The 19,650-nt window shown below is 40.3% G+C and overlaps 1 protein-coding gene across 1 annotated transcript; it reads right to left on the bottom strand.

Moving 5' to 3' along the window:
* Window positions 1-11,787: 11,787 nt before the first annotated feature.
* On the bottom strand, window positions 11,788-19,379 carry LOC130853987 (cytochrome P450 7A1). Its single transcript, XM_057736514.1, has 6 exons — window positions 19,266-19,379; window positions 17,453-17,693; window positions 15,977-16,554; window positions 14,338-14,468; window positions 12,878-13,053; window positions 11,788-12,279 (listed from the first exon to the last, which is right to left on the bottom strand). The coding sequence occupies exons 1-6, from the start codon at window positions 19,343-19,345 to the stop codon at window positions 11,980-11,982; spliced, it is 1,506 nt and encodes a 501-aa protein (XP_057592497.1). The 5' UTR covers window positions 19,346-19,379; the 3' UTR covers window positions 11,788-11,979.
* Between the last annotated feature and the right edge of the window lie 271 nt (window positions 19,380-19,650).

Below are 19,650 nucleotides of genomic sequence, written 5' to 3'. Positions count from 1 at the left end.
TAACCACTGTGCCACCTAGGAAGCCCCAAATACAAAGTCTTTATGAAAGTAAATATCAAAGAAGATCTGAAGGGAAGGAAACAAGGCAAGAAACATAAATACAGTGAGTCTACGGTGATGTTAGAAAGGCTGGGATGTGCCAGCGTTTCTGTGACTTAACGTGATGCTGATTTCTTTCTCACTGATGCAACCTGCAAGTGGCTTTTCTCCATCATGTGTTCGTCTCTGACGCACCACCTGAGGTCACGACAGCAAGAGGAAAGAGTACCTGCAGATCTTGAAGAAGGTTTTTAAAGGCCAGACTGGGCGTGTCCTCCAGCGCCGTGGCCTCGTCCTGTTGGCCAGAACCCAGATGTGCGGCCCCAACCCCACTGCAGGAGAAGCAGGACTTGATAGGAAGAGGACGATGAGATGGGATCTGATGAACCCACAGCATTGTCTGTGCAATAATCCACCCTTCTGATCACCTCGGGACAATACCCTGCTTCTTCTTGTTCATAGAACATACTCAACCCCTTTCGGAGGGATTCCCCTTACGGATCCGTCAGTCTGGGGTCTCTGGCAGAGACCCCCATCAAGTCAGAGGTACCTCCTCTTGATCTGGAGATCCATGAACTAAAAAGACATGCACTTGGCTGAGAAACCAGGGTGGGGGTAGGAGCAGGATAAGCGCAAGGAAACAGTCCCGTTCAGCGTGGGGGAGCGTGGGACACAGGCAACGGTCGCTGATCTGGGGACATCCAGAAACTCCCCCGCAAGACGAGGTGAAGACCTTCCAGCACAGGTGAGGGGCCCCTTGGCTCGTCCTGGGTCACACTGTCTGCAAGGGACCCCTTGGCCATAGTTCTTTGCTCGCCGTGTCTAAAATGGGCACTGGGAAGGGCGCCCTCCTTGGGGGCTGCATGACCATCTCGGCCAGCCTCCTGTTCGAGACCTTGGACATGGGATAGAAGTGCCCTTAGTGGAGGCTGTGTGTGATGGCATTGGAACTGAGGGCCCCGAAGGCAAAAGTAAAATTCATGGGGGTGAGAATTGAGACTCCTTTGTCACCCAACCTCTATCCACGCACACACATACAGAAGGGGTGTGATTGAGGCTGGCCGGGAGCCCTGCCCCCTTCCCCCCCCCAGGTGACGGCCCCCACTGTCTGTCCCAGCCACGGCTCTTGGCCCCTCCCCAGCCACTTGGCCATGGGCAGCACTACGGCCTCTCTGACTCTCTTCTTGCTTCCTCTCCTGTCTCTGCTTATGTGAGCTGAACTGTGTCCTCCCAAAATTCATATGAAACCCTAACCCCCAGTACCTCAGATTGTGACTGTTTCTGAAAATTAAGACGTTAAAGAGGTGATTAAGGTTAAATGAGCTCATGTAAGTTGGGGGGACCTACTCCAGTGTGACTGGTTCCTTATAGGGAGAGGACGTGATCGCACAGGGGAAAGCCACATGAGGATACGGACAAGACGGCCTTCTGTGAGCTAAGGAGAGGCCTGAGGGGAAACCAGACCTGCCCACGCCTGGATCTCAGACATCCAGGCTCCAGGATGCTAAGCCGTGCTGTCCGTGGTGTTTTGTTGCAATGGCTCTAGAAAACAAATAGCCTGGTCTGTCCCATTTTCTCAAATTCTTCTCTACATCCCATCACCATCTCCCCTCCCTCTCCCCACCATTAGTGACACAGCTAAACGAAAAGAAAACAAAATGGATAAGCTTTATTTGAGGTAAAATTAGAAATACCCCCCTGCCTCGTTTCCCTCAGCAACAAACTGAGTGAGTATCTGTAACTTGGAGACACCAAGATTCTGAACCACCTCCTGTAGAGCACCTCCTTTGAAAGCACTGAGTTGACCCCTCCGAATGTCATGTTCCATCTCCCATCCTCTTTTGAGACAGCTGTTTTCAAGGTAAATTAATATTGTTTCTTAGTTGATTTAAAAGATTCTCATCTTTCAGCAGCATACCCCCTCTTTTCTCTTGCACTGCAGAATTATTGAAAACAGAATGGCCCGTGTGATGTGATGGATTAAATTAGTGTGTGTGCATTTCACAGGGAATTTAAGTCTGCATATAATGTAGTTTCCTCAATAAAATATGTTCAGAGTTCCATTCTATTCACAAGTGAATCTTTGGAACATATTGCTTGTAAATTGGGACTGTCTACACATAGGTGAATGAAAGAAGTCATAAATCTTCACTTGTTTTTTTGACAACACGCTTTTAACATTATGAGACAAGCAACTTGACCTAATTATAATAAGAGCAGAAATCTAAGAGGTGGCTGGCAGCACAGCTTCATCCTGCAGCCTGGGAAACTGTACAATGAGTGGGTTACCTCACCAGGCCACGAGCAAAGGCTGGATTATAACCCAAAATAGGCCCAGCCCCTCAGCAGGCCAAACATCACTGAAACTTCACTGAATAACAAAATAGCATATGACATGAGATATTCAGTAAACGAATGACTGAATTGGAGGACGAAAATTTCTGTCTGGTTCCCGCCCTGCCTCTGCTCCACTTCTACCTCTGACGCTGCCCCCCCTGCCCCACTCCCGACACCCTCCCCTGGATTTTAGCAAAGAGAAAACCTGCCAAATCACGCAGCGTGGGCCTGAGGGCAGGCCAGCTCTGTTCTCAGTTCTGTGTGTAACTCTTTCCCAATATTTTAATAGACGGGAGATCAATAGAGAGAAGCAGAAAGGTAAGGTCACAAAGCAGCCAAATAAAGCATTTGCAACTTATTGGCGCCTGGGATCAGAAAAACAGAGACCCCGGCATGCACACTATCTCCACACAAATCATTCGTTCCCTTCGTCACCATCTTCAAACGTGTGTGTGCCTACTATGCGCGAGCCGCCGGCTAGGAGCTGCCGTGAGCCGTAGAGCTGAATAAAGCAGGACTCCTCTCCACGTGGGGCTGGCACTCCCTGGAATCACTCTCAAAAGGGATGAAGCAAAGGCATTTATGGCCACATTTCTGAGAAACTGAATGCTGACTCGGCTTGACGGTCATGTTTCTGTGGCCAAAGCGCTCCCAGGGGCACTGCCCTTACTACTCAGGGACAAACCCATGTCCCTCTCTCCCAGGGACAGCCCTTGACGACAGGCTGTGTTACCCGAAACACTGATACTCAGGGGATGCTGTCACCAGGCTCCCTGGACCTCCCCCACTAACCACATTCTCACCAACACTGTAAGGAAAACTCTGAAGAAAAATAGTTTCCTGTATGTATTTCCCTATATGCATGTGTGTGTATATATATACATATATATATATTTGAACTGTAGAAACCACTTATTAGAAAACAATGGTAAAGTGATAATTGAATGTTATGTGAGTTTATTTTTCAGGTTCACGCTTTGAGCTAATGAAAGTCACCTTGAATTCGCCCAATGTGGGGAAAGGAGAGACCAGATCTAGTCACAGCTCTTCCGTAACTTACCTATGTCAGTGACCTTGGGAGTGTCAGAGCCTCTAGAAACCTCTGTTGGTTGAAGGATGAAGTTAGGTTATTGCCACGGTCCTTCCTAATTTTATTACTAATTATGGAGAAAATGAATTAAAGAAGCAGTCCAAAATAATGGTTAAATCAGGCTTCTCGACTTCAGGCTATACTACAAGGCTACAGTGATCAAGACAGTATGGTACTGGCACAAAAACAGAAATATAGATCAATGGAACAGGATAGAAAGCCCAGAGATAAACTACGGTCAACTAATCTATGACAAAGGAGGCAAGGATATACAATGGAGAAAAGGCAACCTCTTCAATAAGTGGTGCTGGGAAAACTGGACAGCTACATGTAAAAGAATGAAATTAGAACACTTCCTAACACCAGACACAAAAATAAACTTAAAACGGATAAAAGACCTAAATGTAAGGCCAGACACTATACAACTCCTAGAGGAAAACATAGGAAGAACACACTCCGACATAAATAACAGCAAGATCTTTTTTGATCCACCCTCTAGAATAATGGAAATAAAAACAAAAATAAATACGTGGGACCTAATGAAACTTCAAAGCTTCTGTACAGCAAAGGAAACTATAAGCAAGACGAAAAGACAACCTTCAGAATGGGAAAAAATATTTGCAAATGAATCAACAGACAAAGGATTAATCTCCAAAATATATAAACAGTTTATCCAGCTCAATATCAAAAAAAACAAACAACCCAATCCAAAAATGGGCAGAAGACCTAAATAGGCATTTCTCCAAAGAAGAAATACGGATGGCCAAAAGGCACATGAAAATCTGCTCAACATCACTAATTATTAGAGAAACGCAAATCAAAACACCTCACACCAGTTAGAATGGGCATCATCAGAAAATCTACAAACAGTAAATGCTGGAGAGGGTGTGGAGAAAAAGGAACGCTCTTGCATTGCTGGTGGGAATGTAAACTGCCACTGTGAGAACAGTATGGAGGTTCCTTGCAAAACTAAAAATAGAACTACCATATGACCCAGCAATCCCACTCCTGGACACATACCCAGAGAACACCATAATTCAAAAAGACACATGCACTCCAATGTTCATGGCAGCACTATTTACAATAGCCAGGACATGGAAGCAACCTAAATGTCCATCAACAGATGAATGGATAAAGAAGATGTGGTACATATATACAATGGAATATTACTCAGCTGTAAAAAGCAATGAAACTGGGACATTTGTAGAGACCTGGATGGACCTAGAGACTGTCATACAGAATGAAGTGCATCAGAAAGAGAAAAACAAATATTGTATATTAACACATATGTGGACTATAGAAAAATGGTACAGATCAACAGGTTTGCAAGGCAGAAATAGAGACACAGGTGTAGAGAACAAACATATGGACACCAAGTGGGGAAAGTGGGGAGGGTTGGCGGGGGGAACGAATTGGGAGACTGGGATACCAAATTGTACACTCTAAATATATGCGGTTTATTGTAAAAAATAAAAAAATGAGAAGTTAAAAAATAATAAATAAAGATATCAAAAAATAATAATAATAATGGTTAGACTGCCAACATGGACGTCAACTAGGTCAGTTTGGAGCTCTGGGCTCTGTGTGGAATCGGGGCAAGAACTTAAGCCGGCTGTATGTTCAATGAGCTAAGATATTGGAAATCTACTTGGTAGAGTAAGGGCTTAAGTGTAAAATGCATTGGCTGAGCCCTGAGCTGACCTGCAGAAGTCGCTGACTTTGTGGTCACTGACTCCGTGGTCTCTCTTTCCTGTCCTGGTCCGTCAGTGGGTGAAGCAGAGAAGTCACCATTTTGACCCCGAAGGCAGATGTTCTCCACCCAACTACAGGGTCCCTGAACAGAATGGCTGCAGTGTGCCTGCTTTGGGCTACCATGTGTATGGAAAGACTGAATTTTAGCCTCTGATTCCTAACATTATATTCTTAAAAATACCAAAGCAACTACAAGGTGAAAAAGGAATCCAGTGACCTGCAACCTCCCTGCAGCTAGTGCCGTATCACCCACAGGAGTCGTAAAACCTCGGACAGTTATCGAGATAAAACATGTCATGATAAAGACATTATTTTGAACACAAGAATGTATCTGTGAAGAATAGCATTATTTAAAATAGGACTGTCAGGACTCAAGTAATTTGGGTATTTTCCCTCAATTTTTAATGAATAAAATAATAATCTAAGAACAGTTGGCACTTAGGAGCACTGAAGCTTCCTTCTAAGTAAGGATTTGGGTAAGAATGCATCACCTTAGCAGCAGTACATTCCAGAATCGTCTCTGATGGACACTGGCATGACATTCTAATAAAATCAGCCAGTTTTTTCACTGCTTCAATACTTCGTCAGCGGCGGAGGCGGTTGGGGGGGTTGGTTTTTTCCCTACATATATATTTTTCTCCCCTATGTCTACATATTTTTATGTTTTAAAATAGCAATTCTTGTTTCCAGGGGAGTTTAAGTGAATTTCACTTTTTTTCCCTGCCAGAAAACTTTTTTAAAAATGGTTAAATTTAGAGGTAGCTTTGGCAAGAAGAGAATTGATGCCCCCTCAACGCCTCTTCCCACCCCAGTTCCCTCATCTCTGTCTCCTCCCCAGAGGTTCAGAGGAACCAGACATAAAACCCCAAACTGGGAACATAAGAGGGAAACCCTAACTAAGTCACTTTTAAAGCGTCTACCTTAGTAGAGGCAAATAAGTGAACAAATGGCAGATCTAGGAGGAAGGTTGGGGGAGAGTGTTCACTGTATTCTTTAGTCTTTTTTCAGGGCTTGAAATTTTGCAAAGCAGCTGGTGGGGGAGGGGACCACCCTCTCCCCTGCAAGCCCTCCCTTCTCTCATAAACTCTCTCTCTCACAAAGTCTTAGAATTCATAAAACCACCATTCTTTTCATCCATGATAAATCTTTCTGGAACTGTTAAGTGTTGCATCTATATTCTAATTAGCTTTACAACAGATTGCGGAATAACTCTCACTGGGAAATGGTTCTTTAGCAAATGCAGTTGAGGATACTTTTTTCAATAAAGGTGGGGATCTTGTAAAAATAGAGTAATGTTAAAGTTTATGGGTATTAATTTTTGAATTTTTTTCAGGTATGACTTTAGAGATAAAGAAATGGACTGTGTGGAGTCTAAGAAACCTAACACCTCTGGATTAGAGGGTGGGGTCCTTAATATTAAATGTAAACAGGTTAATTTAATGGATGCAATATTTGCTGTGCAAACAGGAGGTTTCAGACTCAAATGTGCCCTGTAACTTGCTATGCAACCTCCTTCACAAAATCACTTCTCCTTCACCAGATATCAGTTTCTAACTAAAATGAGAGCTTAGACCAGTGGCTTTGAATCGTCTATGATTTTCTATGAAGCATTGGTGCCTCTGTCTTGGTGTCACTTTCTAGGTTTGAGCCTCTGACTTGGTATCAACAAAGATGGATGGAGAAGGGGCTGGTGAGTATGGTGTTTGCATTTCATCATCTATTAATGAGACCAAGGCCCTAATCTCAACTGCCTCGAAAATGTCTCAGCTTGATCCTAAAAGGAACAATCTAAGATTCCACAGTTAACAAGTCCAAGCTGTTGGTGAGTGGGAGGAAGACCTTCCTATGCGAGAGGGAACACAGTTTAACACTGCAATACTGTACTGGATGGTGGTCAGAGTCGTCGCAAGCTGTGGCGGGTGGCAATCAGCCTCCTGGCAATGCTGGACCAGCTGAGCATGGCAGCTGCAGTGTCCTCAGCTTCTGGCCAGATGATGCGCCAAACAGTGGAGATTTTAGGACAGAAATGACACCGTGGGTGTTGTTCATATGAACTGTCTTCAGTGACCTGAGTCAAGACAGTCTGCCACTTGGACTTGGGCAGAGTGAATAATGCCGGCTCCAGAGTGGGGACCAAACAGCCTTATACTGGAAGAAGATGCCCTGTAGGATTTTCAAGATGCCATAGGACGTTCAAATCCCTCTACTCTGCTGCTCTGACGCCTGCCAGCACTGTCACCCTGGGGCAGGACTTACCCTTCCTGGAGTTCCCTTTCTCTCCTGCAATGTAGGGGCAAGAGTACCAGGCGCCTCACAGGACTCTTATGAGGATCAAATGAGATGACGCTTGTGAAGTGTTTAAGGCTGGACCTGGACCACAGTGCCCCTGACTAAATTTAGCCATTAGTACCTCTTTTAGGCTTATTTGACCTTACAACTGGTTAAGATCAGTTGTTTAATTTTTTTTTTAATTTTCTTAATTTTAAGCCCCTGTTTCAAATAAAGATCTCTTGGCTAAATGGGATGGTTTAGCTTTCAAGAAAGTTCTAAATTAAGGTTGTTTACAAGAAAATTATATCTGGTTTTTGTTTTAATGTAGTCCTCCCCACCCATGCTTTCTTTTTTAAAGTTAAAAGAAAAAAACTTCACATACTAGTGCATTTTTTTTAAGTTAGTAAAATTATAGAACAAAATAGCCTTTGAGGTTGCTCTATGACAGGAGTTGGCAAACATTTTCTGTTAAGGCCCAGATAGTAAATATTGTTGGCTCTGCAACCACGTGGTCTCTGTTGCAACTACCTAGCTCTGCAGTTGCATTGTAAGAGCGACCCTGGACAGGAGCACAAATAAAGGGGTGTGCTGTGTCCCAATGTAACGTCACTTATGGACATGGACATCTGAGCTTCCTCTAATTTCCGTATGTCACAAACGATTATTCTTCTTTTGATTTTTTCCAACTAATATAAAATGTAAAAACCCCTCTCAGCTTTCAACCTATGCAATAGCAGGACATCTTTGGCCCACAGTGCTACGGACTGGCAACCCCTACTGTACAAGACTAAAGATGTGGGAAGATGTGTGGACACATTCAGCAAGTGACAGGCTCTTCCCTTTATTCTGCTTCACAAATGTTGCTTTTTTTTTTTTTTTTTTTACAAATTGAAGGTTTGTGGCAACCCTACATGGAGCAAGTGTATCAGTGCCATTTTTCCAACAGCATTTCCTTACTTTGTGTCTCTGTGTCACATTCTGGTAATTCTTGCATATTTCAAACTTTTTCATTATTTTACTTGCTATGGTGATCTGTGATCTTAGGTATTACTATTGTAATTGTTTTAGGGCACCATGACCCATGCCTCTGTAAGACAGCAAAGTTAGTAACCTTGTGTGTGTTCTAACTGCTCCACCTACCAGCTGTTCTCTTCTCTCTCTCTCTCTCTCCTTGGGCCTCCCTATTTCCTGAGACACAACAGTACTGAAATTAGGCCAATTAATAACCCTACAATGACCTCTAAGGGTTCAAGTGAAAGGAAGAGTCCTACATCTCTCATGTTAAATCAAAAGCTAGAAATGATGAAGCTTAGTGAGGAAGGCATGTCCAAGTTGAGATAGGCTGAAAGCTAGGCCTCTTATACCAGTTAGCTAACATATAAATGCAAAGGAAAAGTTCTTGAAGGAAATTAAAAGTGCTGCTCCTGTGAACACAGGACAATAAGAGAGTGAAACAGCCCTATTGCTGATCTGGAGAAAGTCTGAGTGGTCTGAAGAGAAGAGCAAACCAGCCACCACATTCCCTTAAGCCACAGCCTAGTCCAGAGCCAGGCCCTAACTCTCTTCAGTTCTGTGAAGGCTGAGAGAGGTGAGGAAGCTGCAGAAGGAAAGTCTGAAGCCAGCAGAGTTTGGTCTGTGAGGTTTAAGGAAAGAGGTTATTTCCATAATATAAAAGTGCAAAGTGAAGCAGCGAGTGCTGAGGTAGCAGCTGCAGCAAGTTACCCAGAAGGTACAGCTCAGATATTCATGAAAGTGGCTACGCTGAACAACAAATTTTCCGTGTACAAGAAACAGCCTTCTATTGGAAGAAGATGCCATCTCGGACTTCCCTAGCTGGAGGGGAGAAGTCAAAGCCTGGCTTCAAAACTTCAAAGGACAGGCTGACTCTCTTGTTAGGGACGAAGGCAGCTGGTGACTTTAAGCTGAAGGCAATGCTCGTTTACTATCCTGAAAATCCTAGGGCCCTTAAGAATCATGCTAAATCTACTTTGCCTGTGCTCTACGAATGGAACAACAAAGCCTGGATGACAGCACATCTGCTTACAACATGGTTTACTGACTGTCTTAAGCACACTGTTGAGAGCTACTACTCAGGAAAAAAGATCTCTTTCAAAACATTGCTGCTCATTGACAGTGCACCTGGTCACCCAAGACTCTGCTGGAGATGGACAGTGAGATTAATGATGTTCCTCTGCCTGCTCACACAACAACTATTCTGCAGCCCATGGATCAAGGAGTAATTTTGACTTTCAAGTCTTGTTATTTAAGAAATATATATTTCATAAAGCAATACTGCCATAGTGATTCCTATGCTGGATCCGGGCAAAGTGATTTGCAAATCTCCTGGAAAGGACTCACTATTCTAGATGCCTTTAAGAACATTCATGATTCATGGGAAGAGGTCAAAAATATCAACATTAACAGGAGTTTGGAGAAAGTTGATTCCAAACCCTGACAGATGCCTTTGGAGGGCTTTGAGACTTCAGTGGAGGAAGTAACTGCAGATGGTGCAAACAGCAGGAGAACTAGAAGTGGAGCCTGGAGATGTGACTGCATTGCTGCAATCTCATAATGAAACTTCAATGCATTATGAGTTCTTATAATGAGCAAAGAAAGCGGTATCTTGGGATGGAATCTACTTGTAAAGGTGCTGTGAAGGTTGTTGAAGTGACAGCAAAGAATTTAGATGAACGTAGTTGATGAAGCACTGGCGGGGTCTGGGAGGACTGACTCCAATTTTGAAAGAAGTTCAAACCATCAGATGATGATTAGCATTTATTAGCAATAAAGTATTTTTTAATTAAGGTATGTACATCCTTTTTTTTTTAGATATAATGCTATTGCACACTTACACTAAAATATAGAGTAAAAATATAACTTTTATTTGCACTGGGAAACCAAACAATCCATGTGACTTGCTTTATTGGGGCGCTCTGGAACCAAACCCACAATATCTCCAAGATGCGCCTGTATAAAATACATTAGGAAACCACGCTAGAAATTTAGTTTAAAATGAATTTTCTATAAAAGAGAATTTTGTCAATCTTGAGCCACACCTAAATGAGTTTAATTTTCTTGACATGAAAAATAAGTTATGTAGGAAATAATTCCATGGTAATATTATTAATAAATGTAGTTATTAATGAATTTAATAAATAGCAAGATTAAAAATCATTAATGAATTTCATGAAGTGTGGAGGAGATTTTTGAGTGAATACTTATTTTGCTTTTTCTAAGAGATGAATAATGAACAGAATTGTTGCAGCTTGTCAGTAGGTGAATGCTTTAAACATTCAGAATATTTAAATTGAAAACATGCAAATTCACAGTTTTATTTCTGAAGGTGAATCATTTCAATATTATCAAATGTTATAATATGTTTGTAGTATTTGTAGTACAAGGAAAAAGTTAAATATAATTTACATATAAATACATAAAGAAATATCACTAAAAATATTATAGCTGATAACACCAGTACTTACAGTATTTTATCAAAGCACTTTTGTACACAGTAAACACTACCCTATAGCCTTAAACTATATTTCATTCAACTACGAGTCGTTTAAAGATAAAAAGTACTTAAATAAAACACAATGCCAAGTCACATTTAATGAATTCTTTGCATGTTTCATAGCCAAAGCTTTTAGATGGTCATTTTCATCCAATTTTAATTTTAAAATATATCACATGAGAGCTACATTCTTTTCATAGATGTGTGTTTAGTAACACCAGAAAAAAAACCTGCCTTTTCTGAAAAAACAAAATCTTCCAATTAATATGAAATCTAATGAAAGTATAGACAAGATCATTAAAACCTGACACAGACATTAGAGTTTCCAGCAAAAATAAATGAAAACATAAAGAGAATATATTAAAACCATCTCTAATGTTCTCAGGACATCAAGATTGTCATTTTAATAAGCCATGAATACTGGATATAAGAAAAGCTGAAAAATATTTTATTTTTATTAAAAGTCATGATATAATCCTTTAAAATATCTTTTGTAATATATATCTACACCCGAAGAACCCCATATCTGGTTAAAAAGTTACACAGTTTCACTAAAACGTGAATGTGTACCTTTTGCATAACTGTTGGGTTGTTTTTATAAAAATAAAGCAGTTTCCTTAGGAAAAAAAAAAAAGAACTTTTGTCAATTGTAGTATCTTCATTCTGGGGGGAAAAAAAGATTTTTTCCTCTGAAAATAATGAAGTTCAGTCTCTGGCTATATGAACATTCACTGACTTATTCAAATGAAAACAAATTATTGTGCTTCTAGAAACTAGTGTTTCTCACTTGCAGAGTCTGAAATAGCATCTGGAAACTGTCACCAAAATGTTAATATTCACAAGCAAGCACTGGTGAATAGAACTGGACCTGCTGCGTCTGTTCCACTACCACTAAACTCATCTGTCCAACGAGACTGGTAAGTGATGGTGTCCTGCAGTCTTATAACAGCATCGGGGTCCTCTTTTTCCAATCATATGTTCACAGATGTTTGAATTTATATCTAAACTCGATATCATTTAATGGTGGTAAAATGCCCAAGCCTGCCCGGGACTGGTCCAAAGGGGGACATTTAACACAGCTGTCCACGAGCTCCAGTTCAAAATAGGAAAGCATCAGAATCAAAAATTGCTTGATTTCCTGGACAGCAAATAATCTTCCAGGACATATAGTAGCGCCTGACCCAAAGGGCATGTAGTAATACTTTAACTTGAGTCCATTACTATAGAAAGTGGTCTTTGTCTTGCCATTTTCATCAAGATAGCGATCATATTTAAAAGTCTGCAATAAAAAATACAAAGAAACAAATGTATAAGCTAGTTTTAAATGAATTTATCTTTTTCTTAACCTGGAAGTTCCAAAGAGTAATTTTCTTTTTTAATCCAATCTATGAGTAATTTAGCAAATACCCCACCTTGAATCAGAAGGTAATAAGAGACAGAAACTTAAGGAGAACTGATAGGAAAGGGAAAGCTCTATACCTCCTATCCTGCCTGGATGACTAGTTCCTCCCTCTGTTAAGCAGAACTAGAAAGAAGGATTCAAATCAGAAACTAGAGGAGTCAGTATACTAGCCCCTAATTTCCTGGATTTGGGAGCAGGAAATCCTTCCTTTTTAAGGAAGAAGAAAGCAGCAGCTTTATTGTCACAGCTGCAGATATATAATCTAGTAGTGATTCTGGGATGACAAATACCAGGAATAAAAATGAAAACTTCAAGCCATCATCCAAATTAGATGAATATTTGACATTAATAAAAGAGACAACCCCTGTGATTTCAATGATCAAATGAATTCTGCATGGGTATATTTCTTCTGTATTTCAATCTGGGTAGACATCACCTGGCCCAGGATACTGAACTTTGATAAACAGTCACTTACCAAAGGGTCTGGGTAGATTTCTGGATCTAAATGCATTAACTGCGGATAAAGAGCTATGATGTCATCTTTGCGGATGTTATAGGAACCATCCTGGAGGTACAAAGTGAAATCCTCTTTAGCAGTCCGAATGTTGAGGGAGGCACTGGAAAGTCTCAGAGACTCCTTGATGATACTGTCTAAAGATTTTAAAGGGAAGAAGGGAGGAGAGGGAAGGAAGAAGGAAGAACAAAGTATTTAAAGGCCACGTAATATAGAGTCTGAATCACTTCTAGCAGCCTATAACACAAACCTAAACAGACTATGGGAAGCTGGCCAGATAAAAATTTCTCAAACTTTTTTCTGTGCTGTGATCAATGATTCAGTTGTGTCTGAATGTATTTTTAATCTAATAATCTGAGTTAATAATCTTTTGATAAGACAATCTTCTTGGTCATCGATGGGAACTAGACTTTCATAATTTTATGGAAAAATAATCTTATTTCTACACGGCACTAGACATCTAATACAATTGCAAAAAAATCAGTAAATCACTTTTATGTGAATTATTCAAAGTTTATCACTTTTGAGATTTAATATACTAACATTCTTATATAGAAATATTTTTCCCGTTCAGTGCAGTGTGAACACCTCACTTCGTGTTTACAAGCACCCGTTTTTATCATCACACTCTCTTGTGTAGTGACCATGCCCTGCATCCTGGTAAGGACAGAAAGGGACAAAAAAGAACGTGCTGAGAATAGCTGACGTATATGATGAGACCCTCCAGTCTCTGTCCTTTTAATTGTCCTGCTTTATGTGCTCGTCACACGATTGTGCGTAAAATCATAGCACATTAGCACTATTTCACAAATGAGAAAAACAGACCCCCAAAGTGAAATGACGTGTCCGCGGTCTCCACGGCGGGGCAGAGCCCCCCATGGAAACTGTGCTTCTTGCCTTCCGCTAAGACACATTGCCCCTGAAAGCATACATTGGTTTCTTTCCTCTAGAGAAACATAACAAAGAGAAAAGTCTTTCTTACTCTAAAAGTAGAGTACTTTCGTATTTCTATAGAATCCAGAGAAGCAAACATTTTTTCAGTGAAATAACCTTCCACCCCACACCCAACCCATGCAGCTAACTGTGGTTTCCTGATAGTACTTTTCCCCGTTTACATCTCACGAAAATGAATAGCCCGTTAACTCTAAGGTTAGTGGTGAGAGCCAAGGCAGCAGAGCTGGCAGCATCAGGACCTGTCATTGGTTCCACCATCCAACCCCAGACACTGACACGACCTCTCAGTGCCTACTTCCTCACTCGTTACGTAGAAATAGTAATAGTCCCCGGTCATGGGGTTGCTGGAGGATCAATTGGGACAACACCCTTAGCATAATGCGCGCAACAGGTAAGTGCATGATGTGTACTGATGATTCCTGTTAGGAGGACACGGTAAATGACATCTAGCAAACACACAAGCACACCTAGCACGGGCATGTCATCCAGTTGCGTCTGGTTCAAATAAACAGGACTGTCTTCAAAGCTAATTTTTTGACCAGCGTTCTCTAGCGTTTTATTCACTTCTTCAGTGGCTGCTTTCATGGCCTCCGGGTTCCTATGAAACATTAACAGAAAAGAAGAGATATACAGAACATAAGTTTTTTCTCTACCAAAATGTCTGCAAACAAACAGGCATTTTCCCCTTCTTTTAACCAGTTTGTCAAGATACAGAGACGGTGGGAAAGGGACATTCCCATTATTTTTTACAATATTTTGTAGCTGTGTTTTAAGTCCTTGGATATTAGCAAGAACTGTTGCCTTAAAAGGGTCCTGCTACATAGAAGTAAAACTTTGGCCAGACTTTTATAAATAAAGTTTCTAATAAGGATTAACTGGTCAAATTAGTCATATGCATGGCAACTGAAAAAGAAGATTTCATCCAAGATAACAATTCTTAGGTACTGGCTAACCTGCCAAAGGAAATTTAAATTTACTCCTAAAATCCATAAATTTACTCCTAAAATCCACGTAGAACAGCTTTCCCATTTATATGATAACTTATCATTCTAACACTGTGGCTTGTGAAATGAATGCTACTTCATTTTAGTGCATTGATGTTTACTGGCTCCTTTGTGCTGTGGAAATGTAACCATGTAACACAGTCTCAGAAATGTTTCACTGATAAGTCATTGCATGACTGTTGTGAAATGGCTACTATTGCCTACAGGATATAAAATTGATGCTGTAACCTTATTGTAAATATGTGAATTTATTCCAGATAGAGCTTTCTCAAGTAAAAAGTTTGGAAGGCATTTAACCTTTGAGACAGATTAGTAATGGTTTTTTATATATGAAATTTTCTAAAAATATTTATGTATATATAGACATAAAATTATCAGCCATCAGTGGAACTCTGCATTCCCAATCGATGGAGCAGTAATTTTTGTGTCTGGGGGACACTAAACATCCACTTTAATTGGAATAATTCAGTAAACCATTTGGATGTCAGATTCCCAAAAGACTATCAATCACTCTGGGGAGAAATCACGTCCTGCAAAATATATGTTACATACAGGTTTTTTGTTACATACAGTTTTAAAAGGCAAACTCTAGCTAAATCCCGTCAATAATAGTATGTTATGATTGGTATTCACAGCTGCCAGAGTCGGTGGGATACTATGACAGCAATCACTAACTGAGGGAAAAAACACTTACTGCACAGCTGAATGGGATACAGGCAATACGTCCGCAATCACATAAGCATATTTTTATGATTATAAAGGCCACACTCATGGACGTTAGGGGGCGTCGTGAAGAACAGCCTGGGGCAAAGAGCAGGGCTCTGGGGGCAGACAGGCTGTGCTGACCCTGTCTCAGCACATCCTTTTCCCTGGGACGGTCTCTGCATCTACAGGACGCGATTACCAGTCACAGCTGTCTTTGGAGGGCTGGATGAGCTGACGCATGTTAAACATTTACACGGGTAAACGCCAGATTCTTGAGTGACAGCATGAGAAGGTACCACAAGTCTGTTTTGGTTTTGCTTTTGTTTTTTTTAGTTAAAATGGTTGCATTTCTGCTTTCAACTAAAATAAAGAAATAAATGGATAAATTGCTAATTACCTAATCGTTTGAAATAAGCTCCAGAAAGTGGCCGGAATGGTGTTTGCTTGCGAGGCCCAGAGGACAGCGAGGCACGACTTGGCTTTCTCCGAGTCGTCCAAGGTGGGGAGCGTGTCGTTGAGAAACGTGACAAGTTCCGAGATGTGGTCTCTCTTTCTGAGTTTCTGGAGCCGCAAGCCTTCCTCCAGTTTCTCCCTGGCGTAGCGTCCTGTCTTGAACACATGAATGGGGAAGCCTGCTACGAGGGCTGGAAAGATTTTGTCAAATTGCTTGAAGTTGTCGAGGTTATTTAGAATGAGTGCTTTTTGTGCATCTTGCCCTGTAAGATCTCTGCCAAAGAGCGTGAAATACCCAGCTTCGAACATCACTCGGTAGCAGAAGGAATACATCCCCTCTGTCATCCAGGCGGGCGTCTTGGGCTTGGGAACCACCTGTGGTCTCAGGACAAGTTGGAGGTTTTCCATCATGGCTTCTGTGAGGGAATTCAAGGCATCGCCCTGCAGGGTCTTGCTGATAGTTTTACTTATGTTGTCAGTCGTATTTATATCACTCGGGTCAATGCTTCTGTGTCCAAAGGCCTGAACATGAGTGAAATGTGTGAAAAAAAGAAATTAAACCTGACCTAGGACTAGTAAATGGCTGAAACACAGAGTAATGCTTTCATCATTCTCTACTTGTTAAAAAAAAAAAAAAAAAAGGAAAACTGGCCTTCCCACATGCAATTTCATAGCACTTTACAAACGGCCAAATCATGCCCTTCCTTCAAGGCCAAGTTTGATTCCCAGATTATCAGCGAAACTTCCCTCGCAACTGCTTTGGTGTTCTATTTCTTATTTTCTTATGCTTCTGCATTTACTTACACATTAATCTGGTACTAATCAAGAATTTTTTTATTCATTTGTTCTCTTTTATATTCTTCGTAGATGTATCTTAACCAGACTTTAAGGTACTCTGTAGCAGAGACCAGCTCTAATATTTCTTTGCAGAGACTCAGTTAATATTGATTAATTTCTTCTCTATAAAAGAGCCTCTTAGATCTCATCTAAGTGAGGCCAAAATATCTGGTCAATTCCTTAGCAAAATTAAACAATTGTGTGGCATGAGTGTGGTAAAACAATTGTTGGATGTTAAGTTTCCAACTTGCGCTCTGGGTATTGTGTAGAAATTGTTGACATGAGTGAGTTTTTACCTGTCTTGTTCATACTGTGCCATCAGTAAGACATTTAATTTCTATTTCATTCTCATAAGCTGGTTAAGAAATGACAAATCTATACCTATTTTAACTTTTTAAATGATTAGCACCAAGAGATTATGTCTAACTTGGTTTACTGTGTTTCTCAGAGTCTCCATGTAAGGATAACACTCTTCAACATCTCTGTCTTTAAATCTGAGTACCTCAAAATGATTAAATAGACAGATATAGAAAAAGGTAGAAAATAAATATGCTGAATGCTATATAAATGCAAACCTGGTTACCTTTGCAGAAGCAGTGAAGTGAAATTTTTTCCAATCAAAGTATTTCCCATGGCACAACACTTTATGGTATGACAAGGGATTGGTGATGAAGTGGACATAGTTTCCCATTAGTTTGCAGGTGAAAACATGACCATGTTTCCTTTGATTTGCTCTGAGGAACTCAAGAGGATTGGCACCAAATTGCAGAGCACAACCCAGATATGGAATCAACCCGTTCTCCAGAGGTGGTTCACCCATTTGCCTGTAAGACACAAAGAGGTGGTAAATATGGAAAACTGCACACCGTTCTTAATTTATATTTATTTGTATTACATTTTTTACCACTGACTTCAAACTTCAAAACTCTATAGTTTATTCGTACATTTTTAGTTGATGGGGCTCTGCTCCTTTACTAAAATAATGAGTTATAGCAACCTAGTAACATGATATGTTGGTGAAAATGATAGCTAAATTCATCCATCCATCCATCCATCCATCCATGCACACATTCAGCAAACACTTACTGAATGTCTAATACGTGCTCCTCACTTTTCCCAATGATAAGGATAAAAGAGTCAACTAGGCCAACAAGACTTTTCCTCTCAGTGTAGAGATGAAACTACATTCTAGTGTTTAAGTTTTTTCGAAGCATTATTTGCCCAAGTATCTCAAAATGTTTCATTTGATTGTTTTCCCTAAAGGTATAGAATCCTGAATGACAGGAAGGATTGCAGAATTGAAGTTTTCAAAATCTTCATGGTTTAAATATATTATTATTCTGTAGTAATATTTGCAGAGAGGAATCTTTGAGAAATTAGCACATTACAAAATGAAATTGGCTGAGGTAAATGTTGACATGGTTATTGATTATAATTCAGTGCTCTTTCATACTATTTTAAATGTTTTTATTTAAGAATTTAAACATTTATTTTCCAGCATAAACCACTATCCCTCTTGGTAGAATGACATAGCATAAGATAATTCTTTTTATTTTCATAGTTTGCAGATAAGTGGTTTAATTAAAATCAGAAACTACCAGGCCTGGTAGTTAATATTAAAATACCATAAAGGACAAAAAACAAAAGGAAATGTACATAGCTGGAGATGTGCTGTGGGTAAATCTGTCTCTGGGAGATTGACAGAGAGAATATTTACATAACCCCCCCCCCCAATATTGTTTGAGGCAATCAGAAATTATACAAACTATGGCCATGTGTCTGATTCTGTTTGTATTTCTTGAACCAATTATAAATGATACAGACAAATAAAAGTGACGTCTCATACATTTAACAGCTTCCCAGCTCACCAGGGTTGATTATCATGAACAAGAAAAGAGTAATGGAATGATCGATGCAGGCTCTATGCTCCTGCTCAGCTTAGACTGAGTGCATACAAAGCACGGGAACTAACTGAAAAGAGAACCCTTCTTTAGTCGGAGCATGTGTTTAATCCACGTGACAGGAATTGCACATCCCACTTACCGCTTATATCCTTACGAATACAGACTTTATAGGCACGCACACACACACGCACACACACACACAGAGATCTTATAAAATTTCTGTCAGTGATGTTGAACAAGCTTGTCCATTTTTATATTACCACTAGTATATGTCAACACAAAAAGGGAAACGTTGCCATTGTATCTTTTGTGAGATAAAATAAAAAAGATACTTCTAAATTTTTAAAGTCAAAATTTTTAATTTAAAAAAATTAGGGAAGAAAATGCCAGCGTGTGTAAGTCCAGAAACCCAACTTTATGGTGTAAACAATGAAGGTAAACGAACATTAAATGAATGCACAAAAATGCAATTTAAAAATAAACTTTCCTTACCTTCTCCTTGTTCCAAGAAGAAACCATAAACAACACCACACTGCTATAACAATCCCCCAGATCAAAGAGATGCTCATCATTTTGCAAATCTAATGCAAAACGTCTGAGGAGGAGAGTCTGTAAGGAGAAGGGTAAGGGTGTCACAACAGAGACTCCAGCTGGATTTTTTATATTATGGTAAGATGCTTCACTTGAGTGATCAAAGCAAACAAAATCCTATTAGGAAAAAAAATAACTGGCCTTGAACTAAGTCCACGGGTATCAGAAGTGGTTCCAAAACAATCAGAGACCTGCAATACTTGATAAGTTGAAGGTCTCTCAAACATAAGTTGACTTAACATTCAGACCTGGGAATGACAGCTAATATTACAAATTTAGTATGCTT

The sequence above is a fragment of the Hippopotamus amphibius genome, chromosome 5 (assembly GCF_030028045.1).
Source record: "Hippopotamus amphibius kiboko isolate mHipAmp2 chromosome 5, mHipAmp2.hap2, whole genome shotgun sequence".
NCBI classification, from domain to species: Eukaryota; Metazoa; Chordata; class Mammalia; order Artiodactyla; family Hippopotamidae; genus Hippopotamus; species Hippopotamus amphibius.
Note: the sequence above shows the minus strand (reverse complement) of the source record. Positions and strands in the feature narration are given on the sequence as shown.

What these genes read in the sequence shown, in the direction of transcription:
- LOC130853987 (XM_057736514.1), bottom strand. Translation starts at nt 19,345, where the DNA reads ATGATGAGCATCTCTTTGATCTGGGGGATTGTTATAGCAGTGTGGTGT. An exon ending in ACTTCACTGCTTCTGCAAAG is followed by an intron (nt 16,555 to 17,452) that starts GTAACCAGGTTT and finishes ACTCATGTTCAG; the next exon opens with GCCTTTGGACACAGAAGCAT. An exon ending in AAATCTACCCAGACCCTTTG is followed by an intron (nt 12,280 to 12,877) that starts GTAAGTGACTGT and finishes TTTTTATTGCAG; the next exon opens with ACTTTTAAATATGATCGCTA.